At 43.4% G+C, this 21,705-nt stretch overlaps 1 protein-coding gene across 8 annotated transcripts in view; it reads right to left on the reverse strand.

The window, feature by feature from the left end:
• Positions 1-4,831: 4,831 nt before the first annotated feature.
• LOC110679571 (serine-rich adhesin for platelets) overlaps positions 4,832-21,705 on the reverse strand; it is a 63,339-nt gene continuing 46,465 nt past the window's right edge. For 6 of the 8 annotated variants that reach the window (XM_021854580.1, XM_021854581.1, XM_021854577.1 and 3 more), the window contains exons 4-7: positions 21,069-21,479; positions 14,274-15,183; positions 14,033-14,074; positions 4,832-7,374 (exon numbers count right to left, since the gene is read on the reverse strand). In XM_021854580.1, coding sequence (XP_021710272.1) covers positions 5,291-7,374; positions 14,033-14,074; positions 14,274-15,183; positions 21,069-21,479 — 3,447 coding nt within the window. In that variant the 3' untranslated portion in view covers positions 4,832-5,290. The remainder of the gene's footprint in view (positions 7,375-14,032; positions 14,075-14,273; positions 15,184-21,068; positions 21,480-21,705) is intronic. The other 2 variants (XM_021854583.1, XM_021854582.1) reach the window with 2 other exon arrangements.

Below are 21,705 nucleotides of genomic sequence, written 5' to 3' on the forward strand. Positions count from 1 at the left end.
TTTCTTAAAGCGTTATCCAGTAATTAAAGAAATACTCCCTAAGGAAATTCCAAATGTGTTTTCTGGACGAGTTCGAGAATGGGGAAGCTCCTGGTTTAATTTATTTCTCCAGGAATTCCTCGAGTTTTTTTTAGAAATTCTTTAATCGTTTCCAGAAATTCCTCGAGTTTTTTTTAGCAATTCTTCAAAAAAAACCTGGGGCTGAGGACTCTGTGTGAAAGTTCTTTGTACCCCTTGATTTTTTTTGTTGGAAGGGTGAATGGATCTCTGAACTATTAATTATTCGGTGAATATTGATTATCCAGAAGAACGTCATTTATTAGACGTACTAGCTGTTTTGTATAGTTGTTTTCCACTCGAGCTCTTCAGAGGACAGGCATTCAAGTCTTCGAGCTTAATCTGTGAGCTTTCGGCGGTTTATAAACACAGTTCATGCCCATGAAGACTCATTTTACAATTTTGTACAAAATGTTGAGTTCAACTTCTGTTCACGATTATTCCAGAACTCATTTGAGTATAACTCTTAAGATTTACAGAAGTGAAAGTACTTGATGGAGTTCTTCTAGAAGACTGCTTTAAAACATTCAGAGTAGCTGAGTTTAACTTCGGGTTGGTGGAACGATTGATTCGACGAGAAGTGTAGGCAGTCTTGTTGGTAAATGCTGGGCATGGCGTACCATTGTTACTTCGCGTACCTGAAGGAATAAAATAGATCAGTTTTTGTAGTCTTTAGCCTAATATCCCTACCTCGTGGTACTGGCCGAGGTACGAACAACCTTAGGAAAGATCGGGTAACCAGGCCCGTTATGAACTTTGGTAGTATGCTTAAATGGAAGCAGTTTGCTTCTGCAAACTTGGAGCGTCTGTACTCCATGTTACGAGCGGCTCACAACAGCGTCTGTTCTCCATGTCAGGGTCGGTCATCGTCCGAGTGCCAAAGAAAGACTCTAAACTAAACTGTCTTTCCGAACATTTAAGGGCAATGGTCTTCTAGGGGGTTAGTGTCAAGCCCTGCAAGCTAGCCACAAAAAAAATCAAGCAACGAATAATCAACGAGAGAATACGAACAACAATCGGTAAAGATCACCGACGGCAATGGCAAAACTAAAAATCTCTCAACTTCATCGGAAGTACACGCATACTCTCCGATGTACTCAAGGCCCGTGGTTTCGGAATCGTCGCGTTGCAGAAGGTGTGCTGGACAGGAGCAATTGTGCGAACGTTTAGAGGTAACCATACAATATACCAGAGCTGCGGCAACACACACGAGCTGGGATCAGCTTTTATAGTGATGGGTGATATGCAAAGGCGCGTGATCGGGTGGTGGCCGATCAATGAGAGAATGTGCAAGTTGAGGCTTAAGGCCGGTTCTTCAACTTCAGCCTAATAAACGTGCAGAGCCCTCACTCCGGAAGAATGATTATGATAAAGACGCTTTTTACGCGCAGCTCGAACGCGAGTACGACAGCTGCCCAACCCATGACGTCAAAATCATCATGAGAGATCTAAACGCTCAGGTTGGCCAGGAGGAGGAATTCAGACGACTATTGGAAAGTTCAGCACCGATCGGCTGACTAACGAAAACAACCTACGACTAATTGATTTCGCCGCCTCAAAGAATATGACCTTTCGTGGTACTTATTTCCAGCACAGCCTTCCATACGGATACACCTGGAGATCATCGCAGCAGACAGAATCACAAATCGACCACGTTCTGATTGATGGACGGCACTTCTCCGGCATTATCGACGTCAGGACCTATCGTGGCGCTAACATCGACTCTGACCACTATCTGGTGATGGTTAAACTGCGCCCAAAATTCTCCGTCGTTAACAATGAACGGTACCGACAGCCTGGCCGGTATGACCTAGAGCGACTTAAGCAACTGGATGTCGCAGCTGCATTCGAGCAGCACCTCGAGGCTGCATTATCGGAAGAGGGTGAGCTGGATGAGCCCCTTTTGGAGACTTCTGGAGAACATTGAAAGCAGCCATCATTAATGCAGCTGAGAGCAACGTCGGGTACGTGAGACGGAGCGATTGGTTCGACGAGGAATGTAGGCAGATTCTGGAGGAGAAGAATGCAGCGCGGGCGGTCATTCTGCAGCAAGGGACCCGACAGAACGTGGAGCGTTATAGACGGAAACGGCAACAACAGACCCGCCTCTTTCGGGAGAAAAAATGCTGCCTGGAGAAGACGGAGTGCGAGGAGATAGAACAGCTGTACCGGTATCAAGAAACACGTAAGTTCTATCAGAAGCTCAATGCATCCCGCAACGGCTTCGTGCCACGAACCGAGGGATAAGGATAGGAGCATTTTGAAGGACGAGTGTGAGGTGATCGAAAGGGGGAAGCAGAACTTCGACGAACACCCGAATGGCGCTGAGAGCACAGGCAATGAAGGGCGGGACAACGGAGGAAATGCCAGACAGTGAATAAAAGAGAGGTGCTGACGTGGTTGCAATATCAGTCAGTAGCCTGCGGTGTGGAGCGGAAGAGTTTGGTTGTTATTTGTCGTTTATTCATTTCATCAGGTTATTGGCCCAGGAACGCCTGGAGGACGCTGAGGCGGCTTCAATGAGGGACCACGAGGAAGCATCTGGAAGAGGAGGCAGAATCTCGGTGAGGAGGTAGAGCCTGGACGGAAGGTGGAGTCTGGACGGGAGGTGGCTTGGACGAGGTGCCCAAGAGTTGCAGGCCAAGACGCTGAGAACGAGGCTGAAGGTGCGGATGCAGGCTGATCGAAGAGGACGAGCTTGGAAGAGCTGGAGGAACTCGAGAGTCATGAGGAGCTCGGAGGACGGCGCGATTGACCAAGAGGACGATGGTGCAGCTGGCCAGGAGAAGCTCGACTAGGAGGAGTTCGGTAGCTGGAGCTTAGTGGACAAGAGCGCTAGGGTGGCAGATGGTGGTTTGAAGGTTGTATAATGAGGAGAAGTGTTGAAGAGCAAGTACGTCACACACCCTGCAGCGGTGTCTGGAGGTAAACATATTGTAAGATAGAGGTAAGAGAAGAATTGTAATATATACCCAGGCAGTGAATAAAAGAGAGGTGCTGACGTGGTTGCAATATCAGTCAGTAGCCTGCGGTGTGGAGCGGAAGAGTCTGGTTGTTATTTGTCGTTTATTTATTTCATCAGAGTCCACCGCCGGGGTCTAGCTGAGTAATTCGCGAAACAGCACCAGCAAACGGTCGTCGGGGCGCCTGTGAACCGGCACTCCACCGGCTAGTATCGAAGCATGAAGAAGCGCGTAGCCGAAGTAGGCTAGTTCCACCGTCGGGGACTAGGCCGAGTAGCATCGATCATCACGAACCAGTTTTGGGTCGTTGGGGCGCCAGTGAACCGGAAGTCATCCTCCAACCGAAATAGCTGGATCGACCTCGGCATTCAACTGGTCAACCAGGAGAGCTCGAACAGCAGCAGCGGAGAACGAGTCGTCGTAGAGCAGGCCTGCCCAACTTTTTAAGCTCTTTTTCGACATAGTAAAGAGGTTGATATAATTTTTTAATTTGCAGCATGGATTAGACAGATATACTACAAAGCTTTCATTTGAGACTAATTTTGTTTATATCGGTCTATTTTTGCGAACGCATCAACCATTCATGTCGAAAAAGAGCCAGAAAGGTTGGGCAGGCCTGTCGTAGAGCAATGAAATGCAGTAGAAGTTCAACAGGGCTCTGACGCGAGGCCAGCTCAAGGGAAGAAAGCGTCGTCACACAGAAAGCAGTCCAAAGCTCCGACGAGATCTTCGCCAATTGGCCACAAACGAGTAGTCGCAGAGATACCGTAGAAATGTCGTAGTGAGCAGTGTTTTGACGACGACATTAAGCTCCAAAAGCAAACTAGCAGAACAGCTAGAGGCTGAGACTGACGAAGTGCATGAGCACAGCTCTCCCCCGATGATGTTGCCTAATGTAGTTTCGGGGGAGATCGAAGCACAGGAGCAGTATGGAAAGCTTTTTGGTGTTTAGTGAGTACGACTAACGTGAGTCCCACACCGCTTAAACACACAACAGGTCAGGCTTTTGAAACTTTTTTGTACCATACTATAAAAAGGCCAGGTGCTTAGGACGATCGTTGGCGGTGTGCAGAAAAACGGTGTGTGACGACGAAGGATGAATCACAACAGGGCATGTTGAAAGAATGCCGGACAACAGCACTGTAAAGGTGGTGTTTACTTCGGAATAAGAATGCGTAGGACGCAGCGAGCTAGGATTGACCAGGTTAACCAGGACCTGGAGAGCGTGGGTCGAAGTCGAGGATGGAGAGAGGCGGCCATGAACCGAGTGAATTGGCGATATATGTTGGTGAGGTTTTAACAAGTTGATTGATGGAAGCTCACAAGATTGGGTTGAGCTACATTGGATGATGCACAAAATAGTTTGAAGATTTCAGGCGAATACTCCTGTTCAAATTCTGCCGCGGTCTACAGGATTGAGCCCCGTTAAAGTGTCAAAATTCTCGGACCGCGTGAGTTAAGTTTACCGGAGGATATGTCAATGAGTAGTTGCGCTTGTTGATCTGAAGGCCTGTACCCAAAAGAGATCGTAGATGACTTGAAATGATCGTTAAACTCAAAACTTGATAATTCTGTATGGATGTGAACATCATTAGATAATTGTCGCAAAATTGATTGATTACGCTAAACGTCAGTGAACTACTGAATTTTCTCTCACTGTATTGTTGAATAAAATTGACTTTAAACTATTTCATACCCAGTTTTGTATAACCCTAATGTCCAAAAAACAAAAAAAAAAATCAATAAAATACAATAAAAAAGGTAAAAAAGCTTGGCAACCTTGTCCTTTAAAGATTCATTCTTCTATTCAGAGTTTTGACATAGCTTCAGTAATGCGAAATTCAAATTGGCGATGAATATTTCATTCTTAACTATCAAGTCAATTCGATTTGTCTTTCGTAAAAAAAGAAATAAAATTGTCGACAAAGTAATGTTGCTTTGCTGATCATGATTCTTTTATACCTCGACTTTTTTTTCTTCAACTATAACTATTTAATCACTATTGGTTTTAAATATATGAATCACAGAGACAAATAATACAGATTAGAGCCTTTTCTCGCCTTACTCGTAATTATCTTGATCTATATTGTTTCATTTACTCAATTGTTCGATTTAGTTGCTAGCTCCTCGGAGTTAGTTTCACAGATTAGAAGTCTCGTATGTTTTGAAGATCTTAACAACTGTACGAACATTCCACAATACGTAACGCCAAGCAGTTTTAATCTCTCAGGCAGATGCCTACACTTTCCGACAAAAAGAATTGCGGTGCCTTAGATGGTCCAAACCTGGACCTTTTCGGCCACAACACACCAAGAGGCACGCTCGTAATAGGACGACACTATGTGCAGGCTGGCCACGTGATGGTTGATCAGAGCGTCCAGCTCGCCTTCCCGAAACACGTGGTAGTAACGGTGATGGGTCGCGGCACCGCCCACCGAAGGACTGTCCAGCGAGGCCGAGCTCGTCGAATGGGCCCAGGAATCGACGCTGGTGTGAGATTCAATCGATGATTTGTTCGTTTCGGGCAACTTTTTGCTGTTGTTGGCTTCGCTGGACTCTCCGACGCAGGTGACTCCCGCGGTCAACACTTTAGATGGGGGTTTACTGTGATTGCTGCTGCCATGGGTGAATGTACACTCAGTTTTCTTGTGCTGTTGTGAGTTACAGATATTTACACCTAGCTGAGTCGAACTCAGATTTATAGTTTTGTTTGGTAGACTATGACTACTGCTAGTTGAGTGACTATCATTCGTACTATTATTGTTACTGTTGTTACCGTCAAGAAGGTCTACATCAATGTTTTGAAGATGCTCTTCCGTGCTATCTTCTTCCTGTATCAGTAAAGCTGTGTCGTTTGATAGGTCTGCGTCATCTTCGTCCAGTTCTGGGATGATGACAAACTCATCGTTTTTATTGAGATTCTTTATGTTTCCCCGTAGCGAGTGTAAGCTATCGCGATCGTCAGATTCAGGTTCTACCGCATCGTTCAGCTCTTCGTCATCATCCGTTTCTTCTTGTATTATTGGGGTCATAGAAGAACCGTAGCTGGGTCCAAGAGAGTCGTTACTACCCCCTAGCCCACTAGAGCCGATGTGGCTCAAGTTTGCTAGCATTAGACGCCGTTCTCGCAACTCCGCACGAAGCAAGTTCAGATCCCGCAAGTCACCGTTCAACTTTTTCAAATAAGGATCCGTCATTGACTGTGAATCTGCGAGTGTTAGAGTATTCTTCTTAAATCTACTCTCGCTAAATACATCGTCGTCATCGTCAAAACTACTCTCACTATTTTGCTTCTCATTGTCCAACTCTTTCAGAAGCTGAGCACTTAATTTCTCGGCAAAGTCTACCAAATGCTGCCGACAAGACGTATCGTCCTGATTCGTTTCTTCTGGGTTTTCTTGCGATTTTGGTAACCCGTTTAGTTGCTTAGGCTTAGTTTCGCTTTCTCGTATCATCAGTTCCACTGTATCCTCTAGTTTATGGGCCACAACAGCTGCTGCCTCTATCAATGGAGGAATACTGGGCGCTTCTGCTTGCGTTGGCTGTTGTTGCGCTGTCGATGGTTGCGGTGATACTGAAGGCCGTAATGCGCTTATCACACTATCGATTGAATCCGGCGAGGAAGGTTCGCTGGAATCACTATCTAAGTCGTCGGTTTCTGGATTGAATAGTTCCAAAGATAACAGTTTTGGCACTACTGGAGCACCGGTAGATGTTTGCCGGCGTAGAATAGGGTAATTCTTTTTGAACTTTGGAATCGGCGGCAAATCTTTGATTTGCTGTCGTGTGATCTTCTGAACAGGCGATTTACTTGGTTGAGTCGCTGTCGTTGTTGATGTTGTCGACGTCGTCGTCGTTGTTGTTGATTTGCTACTACTGCTATGAGCACTGCTGCTACTAGTCGTAGCCTTACTACTGCTGGAAGCGATTATGGTCGTTGAACTCGTACTAGCCAAAGCATTCGAAGGCGGGGATTTAAGAATTTTATTATTAGTACTAGATGCGTTATGTACAGTTGATGTAGAGGAAGCCATTTCCTCGAACTTATGAAACAACGAAGTATCGTCGAAGGTGAATTGGCTAAATTCGCAGCCACCGTTCCCACCATTGCTGTGGCCACTCGGGGGGCTGGGTTTTGTGCGTGGTGGGGCAGGTGAATGGGCTGGTGTTGGGCAGGGCATTATCAAGGGAGACGTCGGCCCTGAAGGCATCCGCGTGGGACCAGGACCAAAACCATCGCTTGTTCCGCTTCCTTGCTGTTGTTGGTCTGGTTTCGGAATGTAAATCACAGAGGCAAAACTATCTTCGGATTCGATGCTGGTGTCGCTTTGCAGACTGCTATCCTTGGAAGAATCTACGGTGGTAAGAATTTAAAACGGAAGACGAAACAGGAAAGCTTATATTAGTTTCACGGTTTAGAAGATACGTTAAGCAGTATATGGTTCTCAAAAAAAGCTAAGCTACTGACATCAATTTTCACAAAACAATTGCATATCAATGCTACACTGCTGCTTTAGCTAAAGGGACATGTGCGCTTGAAGCAATTTATCAAAACAATAAAAAGCATTTACTACTGGGAAGAATATAAATTTCACACAGTAACACGTCGCTAAAAACGTGATAGCAATTTGCACTAAACAATTCGTGCATTTTTCGTGGACTATACAGTATATGAGACATCTAAATTAGACGTAAATTTCTACTACTGATATACGTGAGCTAATCCACATAGATATCTAAGTAAGAAGCTGTATTACTTGAACATTTGGGGTCTATACAAATAGTTAAAACTGTTAAAAGTATTTATAAATGTTTTATTCTTAAATTTTCTGAATAGGTGTTAGTGTTTATGCTGTGGTGTATTTTATATATTACCCATGTCTGCAAAGTTGACGTAAATGCATCTAGAAGCAGTGTTCCTGGAAGAGGACGAGTTTGATGTGAACTGCTCAACTGAGAGCAGCAATCAACGACAATGCGTAGATCTTTGTTGTGAACGCGGAAAGATAGGTAACGTCACTCCTTGGGACGCCATGCAGAGTGGAAATGTGTACCGAGTCGTTATAATGTTTAGGTTGTAATGGTAATTTTTGGGGGTCTTTTGACGCCAGCTAACCAAACAACGTGAAGGAAACCGCCAAGGACCGGTAAGTGACGAGGATAAGAAATATAAAGGTTATGGTTGAAATGTTACAGAAAGTTGCTGCTCAAGTTAACAAGCAGATAGAGAGATGCTTTGAGAAATCCCTGACAGGTCCAAGATGTACAGGACGATTGTATAACATTTTGCGGTAATCCACTTCGCGGTGTACCATTTCGCGGTTTGTCATTTCGCGGCACGACATTTCGCGGTTAGTACCATTTGGCGGTATGTCATTTCGCGGTCAGTACCATTTCGCGGTGTACTGTTTCGCGGTTTGTACCGAAATGTTTCATATATCTTAACAGAGCAATTAGAAGAACTGCAAGTATTCAAAAGAAGGGTAAATCTCCGATGAAAATATTATTGATGATAATGCCAACAATTTTCAGTGCAACTCGTAGGAAAAACCACACCGCGAAATGGTATAGACCGCGAAATGGCATACCGCGAAATGGTACTAATCGCGAAACGGTAAACCGCAAAATGATACACACCGCGAAATGGTACACCGCGAACTTGTTGACCGCGAAATGGTTAACCGCGAAATGTCGGACAACCGTACAGGACATGCAGTGGAAAGGGCCACGTTTCATAAAACTGCACGGAGCCTCCAAGGTACATGCTCTTCAAACCGGAAGACGGAAACGACGTGTGGCTTTAAATGCCATGTGTTCAAAATACACAGGCAACGGAATATATCTGATGATATTATTCGATACGCGATGCGAAAGAGAGGACCTTCCGAGGATGAATACGTGACGAAAAGACATATGGTTGCTAAGGGAAAAGTGACCTACGCGGCCGTACTCCAGAGAGAAAACGCTGGCAAGCTCCGCGATCAAGAGGACATGGCAACGGTGGAGAGGCCAAAAGCAAGCCGAGAAAGCCAAGAAAAAAGCCACGGATAGCCTGAACCAGGCAGTGCATCCACAGGAACCACAGGCGCAAGGTAACAGCAACCCGTGGATACGAGTCGGAAAGAAGAAAGAAAGAAGAAACCCGAAACGGAGCCCAAGGGTCATCCAAATATGACGTCCATAATTTGGGGTAGTGGGTGGGGGTCTATGGAAGTCTAACAGTGCATGTATGGACCGATGCACGAGTTCACTAATTTGACGTTTGAGCGGTGCCGAATTCACTGGTTTCCATGGTCACATAAATAACACGGCACCGCTAAAACGTCAAATAATGAACCCGTGCATTGGTCCATTAGGTATTGGAGAAAGCGTGACAGAGGGGGGAGGGGGGTCTAGAAATTCCGAAAAACGATGGGCGTCATATTTGAGTTCCCAAGAAGAATGCTAAACCTAAAACAGCGAAACGTAGGAATTTAGGCGAGGCCCTCGTTATTAAAACGGAGGAAGCGAAATACGCCGAGGTTCTGAAGGCAATGCGAAGCACGGAGAATTTATCGCCATTGGGTGCAGATGTGCGCCAAGCAAAAGGGTGCAGTCTATAGACAACTGGCAAAAGAAGTACTTGGCGATGAGGTCGATGTAAGAATCCTGACTGCAGAAACGACTCTCCAGAGTAAAAATCTGAAAGAGGTCACCGATGCAGCGGAGGTCTCGGCTGCCCTCAAAGAGCAGTGTGACGTCGACGTAGCCAGTAAGGCCATCCACCTTAAAAAGGGCCCGCAGGGCACCCAGGTGGCGGCGATAAGGTGCTGGTTCCAGAGGTCAACAAAGCGAAGAACATGGGCATACTCAAAGTAGGCTGGTCGGTTTGCCGGCTGAGCATACAACAGCCTCTTGAAGTTTGCTTCAAGTGTTCCGGGAAGGGCCATAAATCGTGGAAATGCAATGATCCTGACAGAAGTAAGCTGTGCAGAAAATGCAGCATCGAAAGCCATAAGGCAAGCGATTGTAAGCAAATCGCTAAGTGCCTAGTATGTGTCGACAGAGTAGACCACGGACTCAACGGACCCAAAAGTTCGGGCACAAGCGGAGTATCAAAGCAGCCAAAACGAAAATATCACAGTTGAATTTGAACCACTGTGATGAAGTCCTGGTTTGGCAGTCAGTCCCAGAACCGAAAATCGACGTGGTGTTACAACGGCAACTGGGTGGTGGGTAGGTCTCAACAGCTAGCAGTTATAGGGACAACAGGACGATTTTGCGATAGAAAAAAATAACGACCAACTATTGATGGAATCCCTGGCCATTCTATTATTATTATTATCTTTATTATCGAGACTTTCAGCCTGTGGCTGGTTCCTCTCCAACCTGGCCATTCTAAATAAAGAGCTGGCAAATATGGGTACAGTGAGCACCTTCCGTAGAATCGATTATTGACATAACCTTTTGTAGTCCTAACCTTATAGGGACCATGAACTGGTGCGATGATAACGGTTATACTCATAGCGATCATCAAGGGATTCGCTATAGTATAATGTTTGGCGGACGAAGGGCAGAGCGATGTAACTCGATCCAAGCCCGAGGTTGGAAAACAGCGCGCTTCGACGGCGAGAAGCACGAAGGAAAGAACGAGGTGCAGCATTTAGAGAGGCAAAGTTAGCTCTCAATGAGGAAATCAAGAGTCGAAAACGGACACGCTTTTATAGTCTATGCCAGAGTGCCAACTCGAGTTCGTGGGGTGACACCTACAGAGTGGTGATGGCTAAAACAAATGGTCCTATGGCGCCCCAAGAGAAGTTGCTCGAGCTGCTGCGATCGATAATCGATATACTGACGAGGCGAGGCTAACGAACGAAAAACGGGCAGAAGTGTTGAAATTATTCGCATCAAATAAGGGTCCTAGATGATATCCCGAATGTTGTCATAAAAGTGGCAGTGAATGCGGACATGTTCAGAACCACGATGCAACGCTGCATAGATCAAGGAATCTCGGATGTATGGAAGCGACAGAAATTAGTGCTACTACTCAAGGCGGAAAAACCACCAGTATCCGTCTACTAGATACGACGGGCAAGTTGTTGGAGAGTTTGAGCCTCAACTAGTACCGTATACGGAAGGTGCGGACGGCCTGTCCAGCAACAAGTTTGGATTCAGGAAAAGTAAATCTACTCTGGACACTATTCAGTTGAGGTGACAATCGAGCATAAACAGAGTGGCATCCGTTATTGCGCGGTTGCCACTCTGGATGTGAAGAATGCGTTCAACAGCGCAAGCTGGGAAGCAATAGCACACGCACTTCACTGCCTCAAGGTACCGGTGCAATTCTGTAGCCTTATAGAAAGCTATTTTGATCGTAGGATTCTACTGTATGACTTATAGGAGGGGCAGAAAAGCATTCGAAGTACCCCGGGAGTACCTCAAGGTTCAATCCCGGGCCCGCTGCTATGGTATGCGATGTACGATGACGTACTGAGGCTGTCGCTTCCGACGAGTGTTAGGATTGTTGTCTTCGCCGATAATATCACCCTAGTGGTCAATGGGTCTATGGTGACTCGATGGAGGAAGAAGAGTTGACAGCAACGCACTATATTTCCATAGTCGAGGAATTGATGAAGTTTAGGAAACTAGGACTGGCCCGTCACAGACTGGGTGGTGGTCAACAATCGCAAGTCCGAGCAACGGGCGCTTATCTCGGTAGGTGATTGCACCATAGAGTCCAAACGATCCCATAGGCATCTTGGGGTAATGATCGATGACAAGCTCAGTTTTGCTAGCCACGTTGAATATGCCTATAAATGGGCATCTACGGCTATAGCGGAGCTTTCGAGAAAAATGTCTAACAGCTCTGTTGTAATTGCCAGCAAACGCATGCTCCTGGCAAGCGTAGTGCTATCCATACTAAGGTATGGAGAACCAATCTGGACAAAAGCGCTTAGAACGAACAGAAACCTAACGCGGTTGAAAAGCACGTACAGGATAATGTGCTTAAGAGTAGCAAATACATACCGGACGGTATCTAAAGAGGTCGTATGCATCATAGCCGGGATGACGCCCATCGGGCTCGTCATCAATGAAGATGTTCAGTGCTTCAACCAAAGAGGTACCAGAGGAAACGCTCAGAAGTTGGCAGCAGGAATGGGATAACTCCATTAAGAGTAGATGGAAGAAACCATGGGGAAGTGAATTTCCACCTGACGCAGTTTCTGTCAGAAAATGGTTGCTATAGACAATACCTACATAGGTTCGGGCACTCAGAATCTCCTGTGTGCCGTAATTGTGCTGGTGTGGAGGAAACAACGGAGCATGTCGTGTTCGATTGCCCCCGTTTCATTGTTGTGAGAGGTCACATGCTCGCTACATGCGGAAGGGGCACGTCCCCCGACAATAATGTTATAGAGAGAACGTGTGCAGATGCCGAGTGCTGGAAATCAGTAACTACGGTTGTCACTCACATTATGTTAGAATTGCAGCGCCTATGGCATCCTTAGTCCCTTGTAACATTGTTTAGGTTGGCTAGGAGAAGCGGTTTGCCTGGGCCACTTCTGTGTTGTGCTATACGCACTGGCCCCTCCCCGAAGAAATACCGTAAGGTGGTTCCGGGGAGATAAGGGTGTGAGGCCAAAGATAATGTTCAAAAAGAATTACTCAAGTACAGTGCATGGGCTATTAGTTAGTCTGTTTGCAGATTTCCCCCTTGTAGAAAAAAAAAAGGTAGATGTAGAAGTAATCGCCGTTCCCTCGTTGGGGAACCTCCGTCGGAGTAGCCTAGGTCCAACGTCAGGGCTATCCTAGTGTTTCGTGGTTAATTGGTATGTCAGCGAACCGGACGCCGGATCGACCTCACCAGTCAGGAAGAAATAGAAACAAAGAGAACGAGCAGAAAAGAGAAGAGATGAAAAGGTATAGAGGCACTGATAAGCCTATGACCCTCAAGTTATATCGTGAAGAAGAACCCGGAGGACATCAGACTTGTGGAGCTGAACTTGAGAAACGTGATGCAGAGTTTCTCGCTGAATAATTGCTGATTGACGTGGTGCACATTAATTAGAGACCAAAGATGATCGATGAATGAGAAACACAGAGCCTTCTCAAGTAACATTAGTAGCTGAATAACAGTTTATTCAGATAATGTAAAAAGATTTGTTCAACTCTCATTCAGCAAAATTGTATGTTGGGTTAGTCCCATTGAAATTGAGATGAACCGAAGTAAGAAGCCGGATCCTATTATTGACATTGTTGATTGACTTCGGCAGGGTTTTTTTTAAAGCTACTCCACTCATATTTAGCCACAATACGCGTCGTATTAAAGTGCTTCTTATTGCAAAGTTTCAGACAATTCGGCAGAGAAAAAGGCCTACGCCAAATCATGGAAGCGCCTAAGTAGTTCTTTTCCCTTATTATGTGTTCTGAATATGAGTGAACGATAGATCACATACGTTCTAAGCGAAAAACTTTCAATATTGAAATCAATCTATTTATTTGTCAGATCTAGAATGCGAATTTTATTTGTATGATCATGGTTTGTGATAGTTCCTTCTGTTAATCATTGTAACTGAAATATTTTGAAAAAATGTCAGCAATCAGCATCATGCCAACTACAAAGAAGCTAAAATATTCAAATTAGGGTGGGTCACTATGGTCACTTTTGAAAGAATAATTTTTTTTAAGCTCGATCAAACATAACGTACGCAAAACGTCTTTATGCGAACTGTCCCACACCCTTAAAACATAAATTTGATTCAATAAGTATTATGACCCACCCTAATACACATACTGATAGTATAATCATGCGATTTATCTCAACTACAGCATTTAGAGTTCTTTTATATTGTAGTTTGTGCTTTGTTTAGGAGTCATTTTTTAAGTAGTTGATTTATCAGGAATTTTTCTATTTACTGAATAACGCATTCGCTACGCTATACAATGGCAATAGATAGATACTTTTTTGAGAACCAAGCTGTTATATAACCATCTAATATTTATATAGGTAAAATAATGGACGGTATAGGTACCCGCAAAACGTTGTCGTTTAATGAAAGTGGAACGAAAACTTTCTGTAGAAATGAAACAGATGATCATTACCAATAGCAGAGAGATGGATGGTGTTGCGGTGGAAAATGTTCGTAAAGAGAAGAAAAGTAGTTTTTTTTTTGGTTTTTGAAATACAGAGAGAAAAAATAGAAGAAAACCCGTTTTGAAAAGAGTACACGAGGAAATAAAATGGAAATGTTCAATACGAACAGCTCAACTTACCGGAACCACTTTCCCGCGAGTGACGCCGAGGCTTCGAATCATCCTGGCTAGAACCCATCCCGATGAGCTTGTCGTTACCGTTAGTGCTGCCGCTGCCATTGCTGCCGCCATTGTTGTTGATGGAATTGCTCCTTGACACGTGGTAGCTCCCGTGACGACCGTCATGACCATGTGGCATGTAACCGGGATTGTGTGGATCGTATGATCGACCTTGCGCGTAATTGTGACCGTGATGCGACTGGGCGGTTGCCTTTATGTTTTGCATGATCTTGACAAATCCGTTCTTTGTCACTCGTTCCAAGCTTCCGGTAGATGTCTTCAGTTTCGTGGTCAAGCCTTCCTTGATCACTGCTAGACGCTTGGTAAACAGGGACCGGCAAAGGAATGTCTCATTCAGTGACATCTGCTTCTGTATTCGTTTGCGGATTCGATCTTTCTCGCGCAATCTACTCTCGGCCATCAGTTCTTCGTTTAGTGAGCTTTGCTTCCGGAGAAGTTGAATGCGCGAATCGTTACGCAATATGTGATCCCGGTATGCCTGCGCCGATTCGTTCAGCTTGTAATCTACGTCATCACATAATGATTGTTTCTGTTTAACTAGTTTTGGTCTTCGGGATGCTGACGGCTCAGCAGGTGTTGCAATCGATTCAGGTATTTGAGCACCTAAACTTGGTACACTTGAACGTGATCTAACTATGGTTTTTGGTGGTGGATTTAATATACTACCTAAGCTCCGGCTTTTCAGGCCAGCAGACAGCGGCGGCTCCGGTATGTCGTCGAAATCCTCCAGGCGCCGCAGCTCGATCGGCAGGTCCTTGGCGTCCTCGTAGTCAAGACTGCTGTCGTGTTTCGTTTCCCGAGAGCTCCACGATTCCAGGAACCAGGGGCTCTTTTTGCTGCCGGCCAGCTTCTGTGAAGCAACGGAAAAAAAATGCATTTGTGAGTAATGTTGTGGAAATACTATAATTATAACGATAGTTTTGTGTGCAAACTACTTGCGATAGTTCAGTGAAGCGTTATCATAACGGAGAATGCAAAATACACCAAAGTCATGAAGGCGATGCGATACTTGTAGAAGTTGTTGCCTTGGCGCAGGCGGGTGGAGTATAAGGTGGACCCTAGTTGTAGAGCAAGCTGTCAAGCTAAAAAGTACCGCCCATAAAAGTATTGTGGAGCAGTGTCACATCGACGTGGCCGGTAAGTTCATCTGACTGAGAAAGATTCTACAGGGCATCTAGGTGGTGGCCATTATGTTGCACATTGTAGATGCCAACAAAGCTAAGAATTTGGGCATACTCAAGGCTGTTCAGAACGCCTACTGAAGTTAGCTTCAAGTGCTTCGGGAAGGCCCATAATGCGTGGAAATGCAATAGCCTTGACAAAAGTAAGCTGTGCAGAAGATGCGACAGCAAATGCCATAGGGCAAGCGATTGTAGTACAGTCAACTTTCGTTCGTTGCACTAAACCTGTAGCCCACTTAGTGAAAGACTTTCAATAATCGGGATGAATTTCGAGCTGTCAAATAACATAGAACAAAAGAAGAACAGAGCTACCAACATTGATAAATTGCGTCTTATATCAGAAAATGACGTTTGCCTTCATTTAAGGTGGGCTATTGCCCAACTATCGGGTTCCCAATTATTAGTGCAACGAACTAAATTCGACTGTATATTAGCGTGGGACAACATTTAGATTCTCGCTCCAGTCCACTTTTTGGATTGCATTTAGGTCCCATAACAATATTTCAGCATGATTGGTGAAACTATATTTTAGCGCCAGCCGTTCAAAGTTTGTATGGGATTTACTATGGGAAAACTTACTTTTGCAAAGAAAAATCGCCAGAGGTTGCCCATTGACCTCTATAAAAAATCTGAACACAGAACTCGATAGGTATTTTTACCATGAAGAATATTGCCGAAGACGTTCACTTTACACGTGTTTGGGTTTAGGTTCAGGTTCGAGCGTTTCGGTTTGCACACGAGAACAAAGTACAAGAAGAGAACGAAACCGCCTAAACCAACGTGTTCGGTGTTCGTTTGGGAAGACTGGCTAACAATACAGTAACTGCTGTATTCGCTAGCCTAGATGACATTAATTCGGAAGCTACTTCTACTATACCATCTAATCAAAAGCCTTTTCATTTTTGACGTTCCTCTCCGTTCTGCCTCTACCGCCTCTCCCTTTCGATCATGAATAAGAAAAAAATCTTTTCAAAGTAAACACCAAGTTAAACAAAAAAAAATCCATCTGGCTGTTATGATAAAATTTTGGCGAACAAAATTTAATCCTGTTAAAATTACTGCTTGCTACTTAAATTATTTTTTTACGCTCATATAATGGTAACTGCTTCATCGGTCGACGATACCTGTCGATTGTGTTTGGATCTGTTTCAACACAATCGACAATCCATGTTGAAGAACGTACTCGAAAAGGTGTTCTGCTTGTTGAACCTATGTAGAAATTTATCATTTTGTTTAAAATTCCTTGTATCATTCCCGAACGTCTACTACTGGACAACTAGCGCAATTACTGGAACACGTTTTTTTATAGCTGGGCGATACACAAAGAGGACTGGATTAAACGAAGGAAGTTCAACGGTCGATAGGAGAACGGTAATGCGGTCTGCAGTGAGCCTATGCATGCTATAAAACGTTTGACTTTTACTGTGCGCCATGTTTTCAAGTTGCCCGTGAGAGAGAGAGCGAGACAGCACCAACACACGGCGCACAGTAAAAGTCAAAAGAACAAAAGAATTAATGGCATTTATACAGAGGCTCGTGCAAATGGACGACTGTGGAACAGGAAAAAGAATGCGACTCGAACGAAAGTCAGCGCCAACCAGAACGTTCCAGATAGTGGAGAAGCCTGAAATATCGGTGAACGGAACCGGTTTTAAGAACACCGCAGCAGTAACCGAAAAAGAAAAACTGGAGACAGCTATTGCAGAAGCCTACAAAAAAGCCGAAAAAATATCAACCGAAGCGCAATGGCAAACGCCTTGGCCTTTCATTTAGCTCTCATGCAAGCCCCTGAAATAATCGATATTGGTCGTGGAAAAATAAAATAATTATCGAAACAGTTTTTAAAAATCGATGACTACCTATATACTTCGAATGCAGTTCAACTTTTATCATACTAATTGGCGCGGGTGGCTGTGTTTAGAATTTTCTGTCACGTTAATTTCGGTTTAGCGAATTTTTTATTCGGCTGGTGCAAAATATAATCGGCTGATGGTGTCATTCCAATTCACGTCAATAAAGAAATTTTATTCCTATTTGTCAATTCACCTGGGTTGAAGTATCGCTAAGCTTCAACCCAGGCGTCATGACATTTAGAGTAGAAATTCGCAGCAGAATGAAAGAGAGGCAAATAGAAAATAGTCATTAATGCATAACCTTTGGTAATTATGTGACTATTTTGATTTCTGAGTGTACGTGATCCGCTGGTGCTTCGGCTGCCATCCGGATAGATTTTTCTATAGCAAAAAGTGTGATTATGATGAATTGTAATGTCAGTGCTTTCTTAAAAAAAAAATGAAAATGTGACAAAACCTTATTCGATTATGATCATTGTGCTACGCAAAGTTAAAGAATATTCAACACCAAAAAGAAATGCCCAGTTTTGTTTTTTTCATTGTGTGAGCTTTATCGACAACGCACAAATTCCGTTAATGAAAATATAGGACCATCCAGAGGAAGCGAATCATTTTTCAACAAAATGATTGAAACTTTTTACAGAGACTGCAACTTTATTCGACGTTAGGACAAACGAATAGCTTTGGTGAGTTCGTTCCGATTAAACTGATTTTCAATGCAATATGGGCTACCCAGACAACCAGAAGTCGCATAACAGTTAACGAACAAAGTCGTTTATTTACACAAACTTCATCACACCCGCACTACATGGTGATTAATATCGTTTGATCGTTGAGTTTCCTCGCATAAAACACTATTTTATGAGTTCATTCGTACATTTCGTTTCATTCCATATACTCGTACAAAGTAAGTCGGATCAATCCGTAGCAGCTGTCAAATCAATTTTGTTGTCATAAATTAAGTCGCATAAGAGTACCGAATAGTTCGCAATGAAATTTTCACACTCGCATTGTATGTTATTTTTCATCATATAAAATATGCACGTATATCGCCTCCACTTTTGTATGTATAAGGCCTTTTCGCAACATCTTATTCGTGAAACTTTGTGCATATAAGCATCGCATAACGCAAAAGGTGATTTTGTTATACGTACATTCTGGTTATCTGGGTACTCATATGGTTGGGTTAATTAATCTTCTCGTTTCAGAGAGCGAGTAATGGCGCTCAAACCAAAGCTCATTAGCTAGGACATAAGGTAGAAATACCTGTGCCCCATTCCTGGAAAACAAGCGCGCATGGAGTGACATTAACTTTCTTAGCTACGTCACCCCCAACGTTGATAAAAACATTTCATTCACACTTGTACCCAATTTCAAAACATATACTCAACGACACATACACTTGATATGGGTAAATAAAACCAAATTAGCCAGGACTTTTCTCAGTCTTTCGAACACCGCATTGAAAAAACGAACGACTCGATTTAAACCGTTTATTCAAAGGTGCGCACAGACGACCGCTCTGTCGCACCCATCAACTTCAACTGCCTTCAGAAGGGGTAACAATTCATTGGGAGAGATAATGGTATAAGTTTATTGAGAGGAACTCATTTAATTTTCAGTACAACATGAATCCGGTCGCATCACTCGCTTATAGTGAATCCTAGACCATTACCCTACACTATATCACGGTGTCCCGACAGACCGTTATTATGCAAAAAAAAAAAAAATGTCTATCAAATCTGAGTGCAGGGCTCGATTCCTGAGGTTATTCTGCAACTCTGAGTCAAATTTCAAGAAAATCCCTAGGAGGAATCTCGAGAAATCTTGATTTGAAGTTTTTGACTGTAAATTTCAATATTAAATATAATTAAAATTAAAAATAATCGTAAAAGTACTGAAAACCCCTACAAAAACGCTTTAAAAGTTGGTAAAACTGTTCTTAACAAGTATACAATTGTTACCGTTGTTATAATTAGATATATTTTCAACTGATTTAGCTTAACTTAATTTCTAAGCCTAAAGCCCTCAGTACACTCTTTGCCAAGTGTGCAAATTTTTCCACACGCATAAACTAACACTTCAATATCCACTTGACACTTCAGATGTTTTGTCATTGTTGAGACCGATGTTTGCATGTTGATTTATGCGTGCGGAAAAATTTGCACACTTGACAAACAGTGTACTGAGGGCTTAAGTATGTTTTTACATAGCTTAAACCAGTAAGCTTAGTTTAATAGAGTGAAATCTAAGACACAAGTTTAAATATGATATTGATGCTATGTTCGATAAACGTGAATTATTCAATGCTGAATATTATTTATTTACAGCTTATTTTTAGACTTTCCGACTAAATATCCAGCCCACTAAAGTCTGCCATATTTATTTTGCTCAATAAATTTCACTTCTTTGTACATCTGGTAGTACTCTTGATGTTTACGTCTAATTTTCCACCGAGTATTGCCCTCAGAATTTTAAGTAAAAATGATCCTGTTCTACATTCTCAGCCACAACAGGATTTTAACTACACGGAAAACATGATTGTCATATGTCACAAGTGTTCGAAGATTAACTAAGTCTTTAACAGTTTCAAAGAAATCCCCAATATGTACTACCTAACTATCAACATCACTAGGACTTCTATTCTCTATGCCTGGAACCATTAACTTTGTTTTAATAGAATTCATTGTCAATCTGCTTATTGATTTCCAGAACGAAAATTTAGATGTGGAAGATTACATCACAGACTTAAAAAGAAGATGGTAGTATCTTAACATGATCAGGGAAAGCTGATTAAAAAAAAAATAATTTACACCGTCTTCAGCTCTAAGCTGCACAGACTGAACGATCACAAACAAAAAACATCAAATCAAGATTTCTCGAGATTCCTCCTAGGATTTTTTTTTTAATTGGCCCAGAGTTGCAGAATAACCTCAGGAATCGAGCCCTGTACTCAGATTTGATGGACAATTTTTTTTTGCATAATAACGGTCCGTCGGGGCACCGTGTATATCCAACTCCTTGACATCTATGAGGCCGGCAATGGAAATTGTCATGTCATGTCATGTCATGTTCCATCTCTGACTTCCGATTGGATTGCTATTCTTTCCGAAATAAGAGTGGTAAAGTAACCAACATGACAGCTTTCAGTATGCAATATACGAATTACACCGTTACTACGCAACGCAACGCAGTTTGACAAAACTACTTCTACTATATGTGTTAAGGAGCTATGTGCACTGGCACCTCCTCGAAGTAATACAGTAAGGTGCTTCTGGAGAGAAAAGAGTCTATGGTTATGTGTTCACAGTACACCTAAATGCAGAGCATGGTCTGATTTAAGTGGGACGGCAGTGGTGTGTCAATCCCACACTTCATTTGTTTGCAGATTTTCCCACTGTCTCATCCCATTGACATTTCACTAAATCTCTTAACACTTATGAGAGATCTTAGAGTTCTCTGCATCTTTTTTAAGTAAGTGTTCAATTAATGGCTCTATGACCAGGATAGTCCTCGATCATTGGATGGTGTGCCAATCTTGTCTACGTGTCGTTAGTTCCGAAATTCGAAATTTTTAGCGATTATTACCGAAATTATTTATCTTTGGAATGTTACAGCTATGTTTCGATGTCTGCTTTATATCGAAGCTTGATTTAATCTTTTATTACACTACAATCTTATATCACATATTCATTACCCACCTGTATAGCTCGTCGCACGAAACTGTAGCACGTTTCGCCCGGCGACGATGAGGACAAACTGGAGCTGTCTCCGTCACCGGCCGAGCGGCTCGAATTGGTGGAATCTTCCGTATACGCGTGGTACGGTGGCAGAAAGTCATCGTCGTCCTCTTCGTCCGATACGGCGGCATTTTTCGACCGCGGGGGCTGCCAAGGAACCAACACGTCCTGCGATTCGAACCGCCGATGTCTCTGCTCCAACGCCCACACGGTGATGATGACACGCCCTCCAATCCGCAGGATTCGCGCCAACTCTCGAATGGCACCGACACGCCTCTCGGTCGTTGCAAAGTGGTGCACCACCGCCAGCGACAGGACAGCGTCGAACGATTCGTCACGGAATGGCAGTTCCAGATTATCACATATCGCCACCTGTTGAGCAAATGGAAATGTTTCAATTTTCTGGCTTTGACACATAATTTCACATAGGGCTTTTTCGAGGCTTGCAATGCTTCTCAATTCTGCAGTTTTTTTTTTAATTTATAGTTTTTTTACAGTAGGGAATGATATACCAACTTCTGAAGATGAAGACGTGAATTTTAATATACAATGGACACACTATTATAAGTAATTTACATTTGAATTGCATGCAGAACAG

The sequence above is a fragment of the Aedes aegypti genome, chromosome 3, assembly GCF_002204515.2.
Source record: "Aedes aegypti strain LVP_AGWG chromosome 3, AaegL5.0 Primary Assembly, whole genome shotgun sequence".
NCBI lineage: Eukaryota > Metazoa > Arthropoda > Insecta > Diptera > Culicidae > Aedes > Aedes aegypti.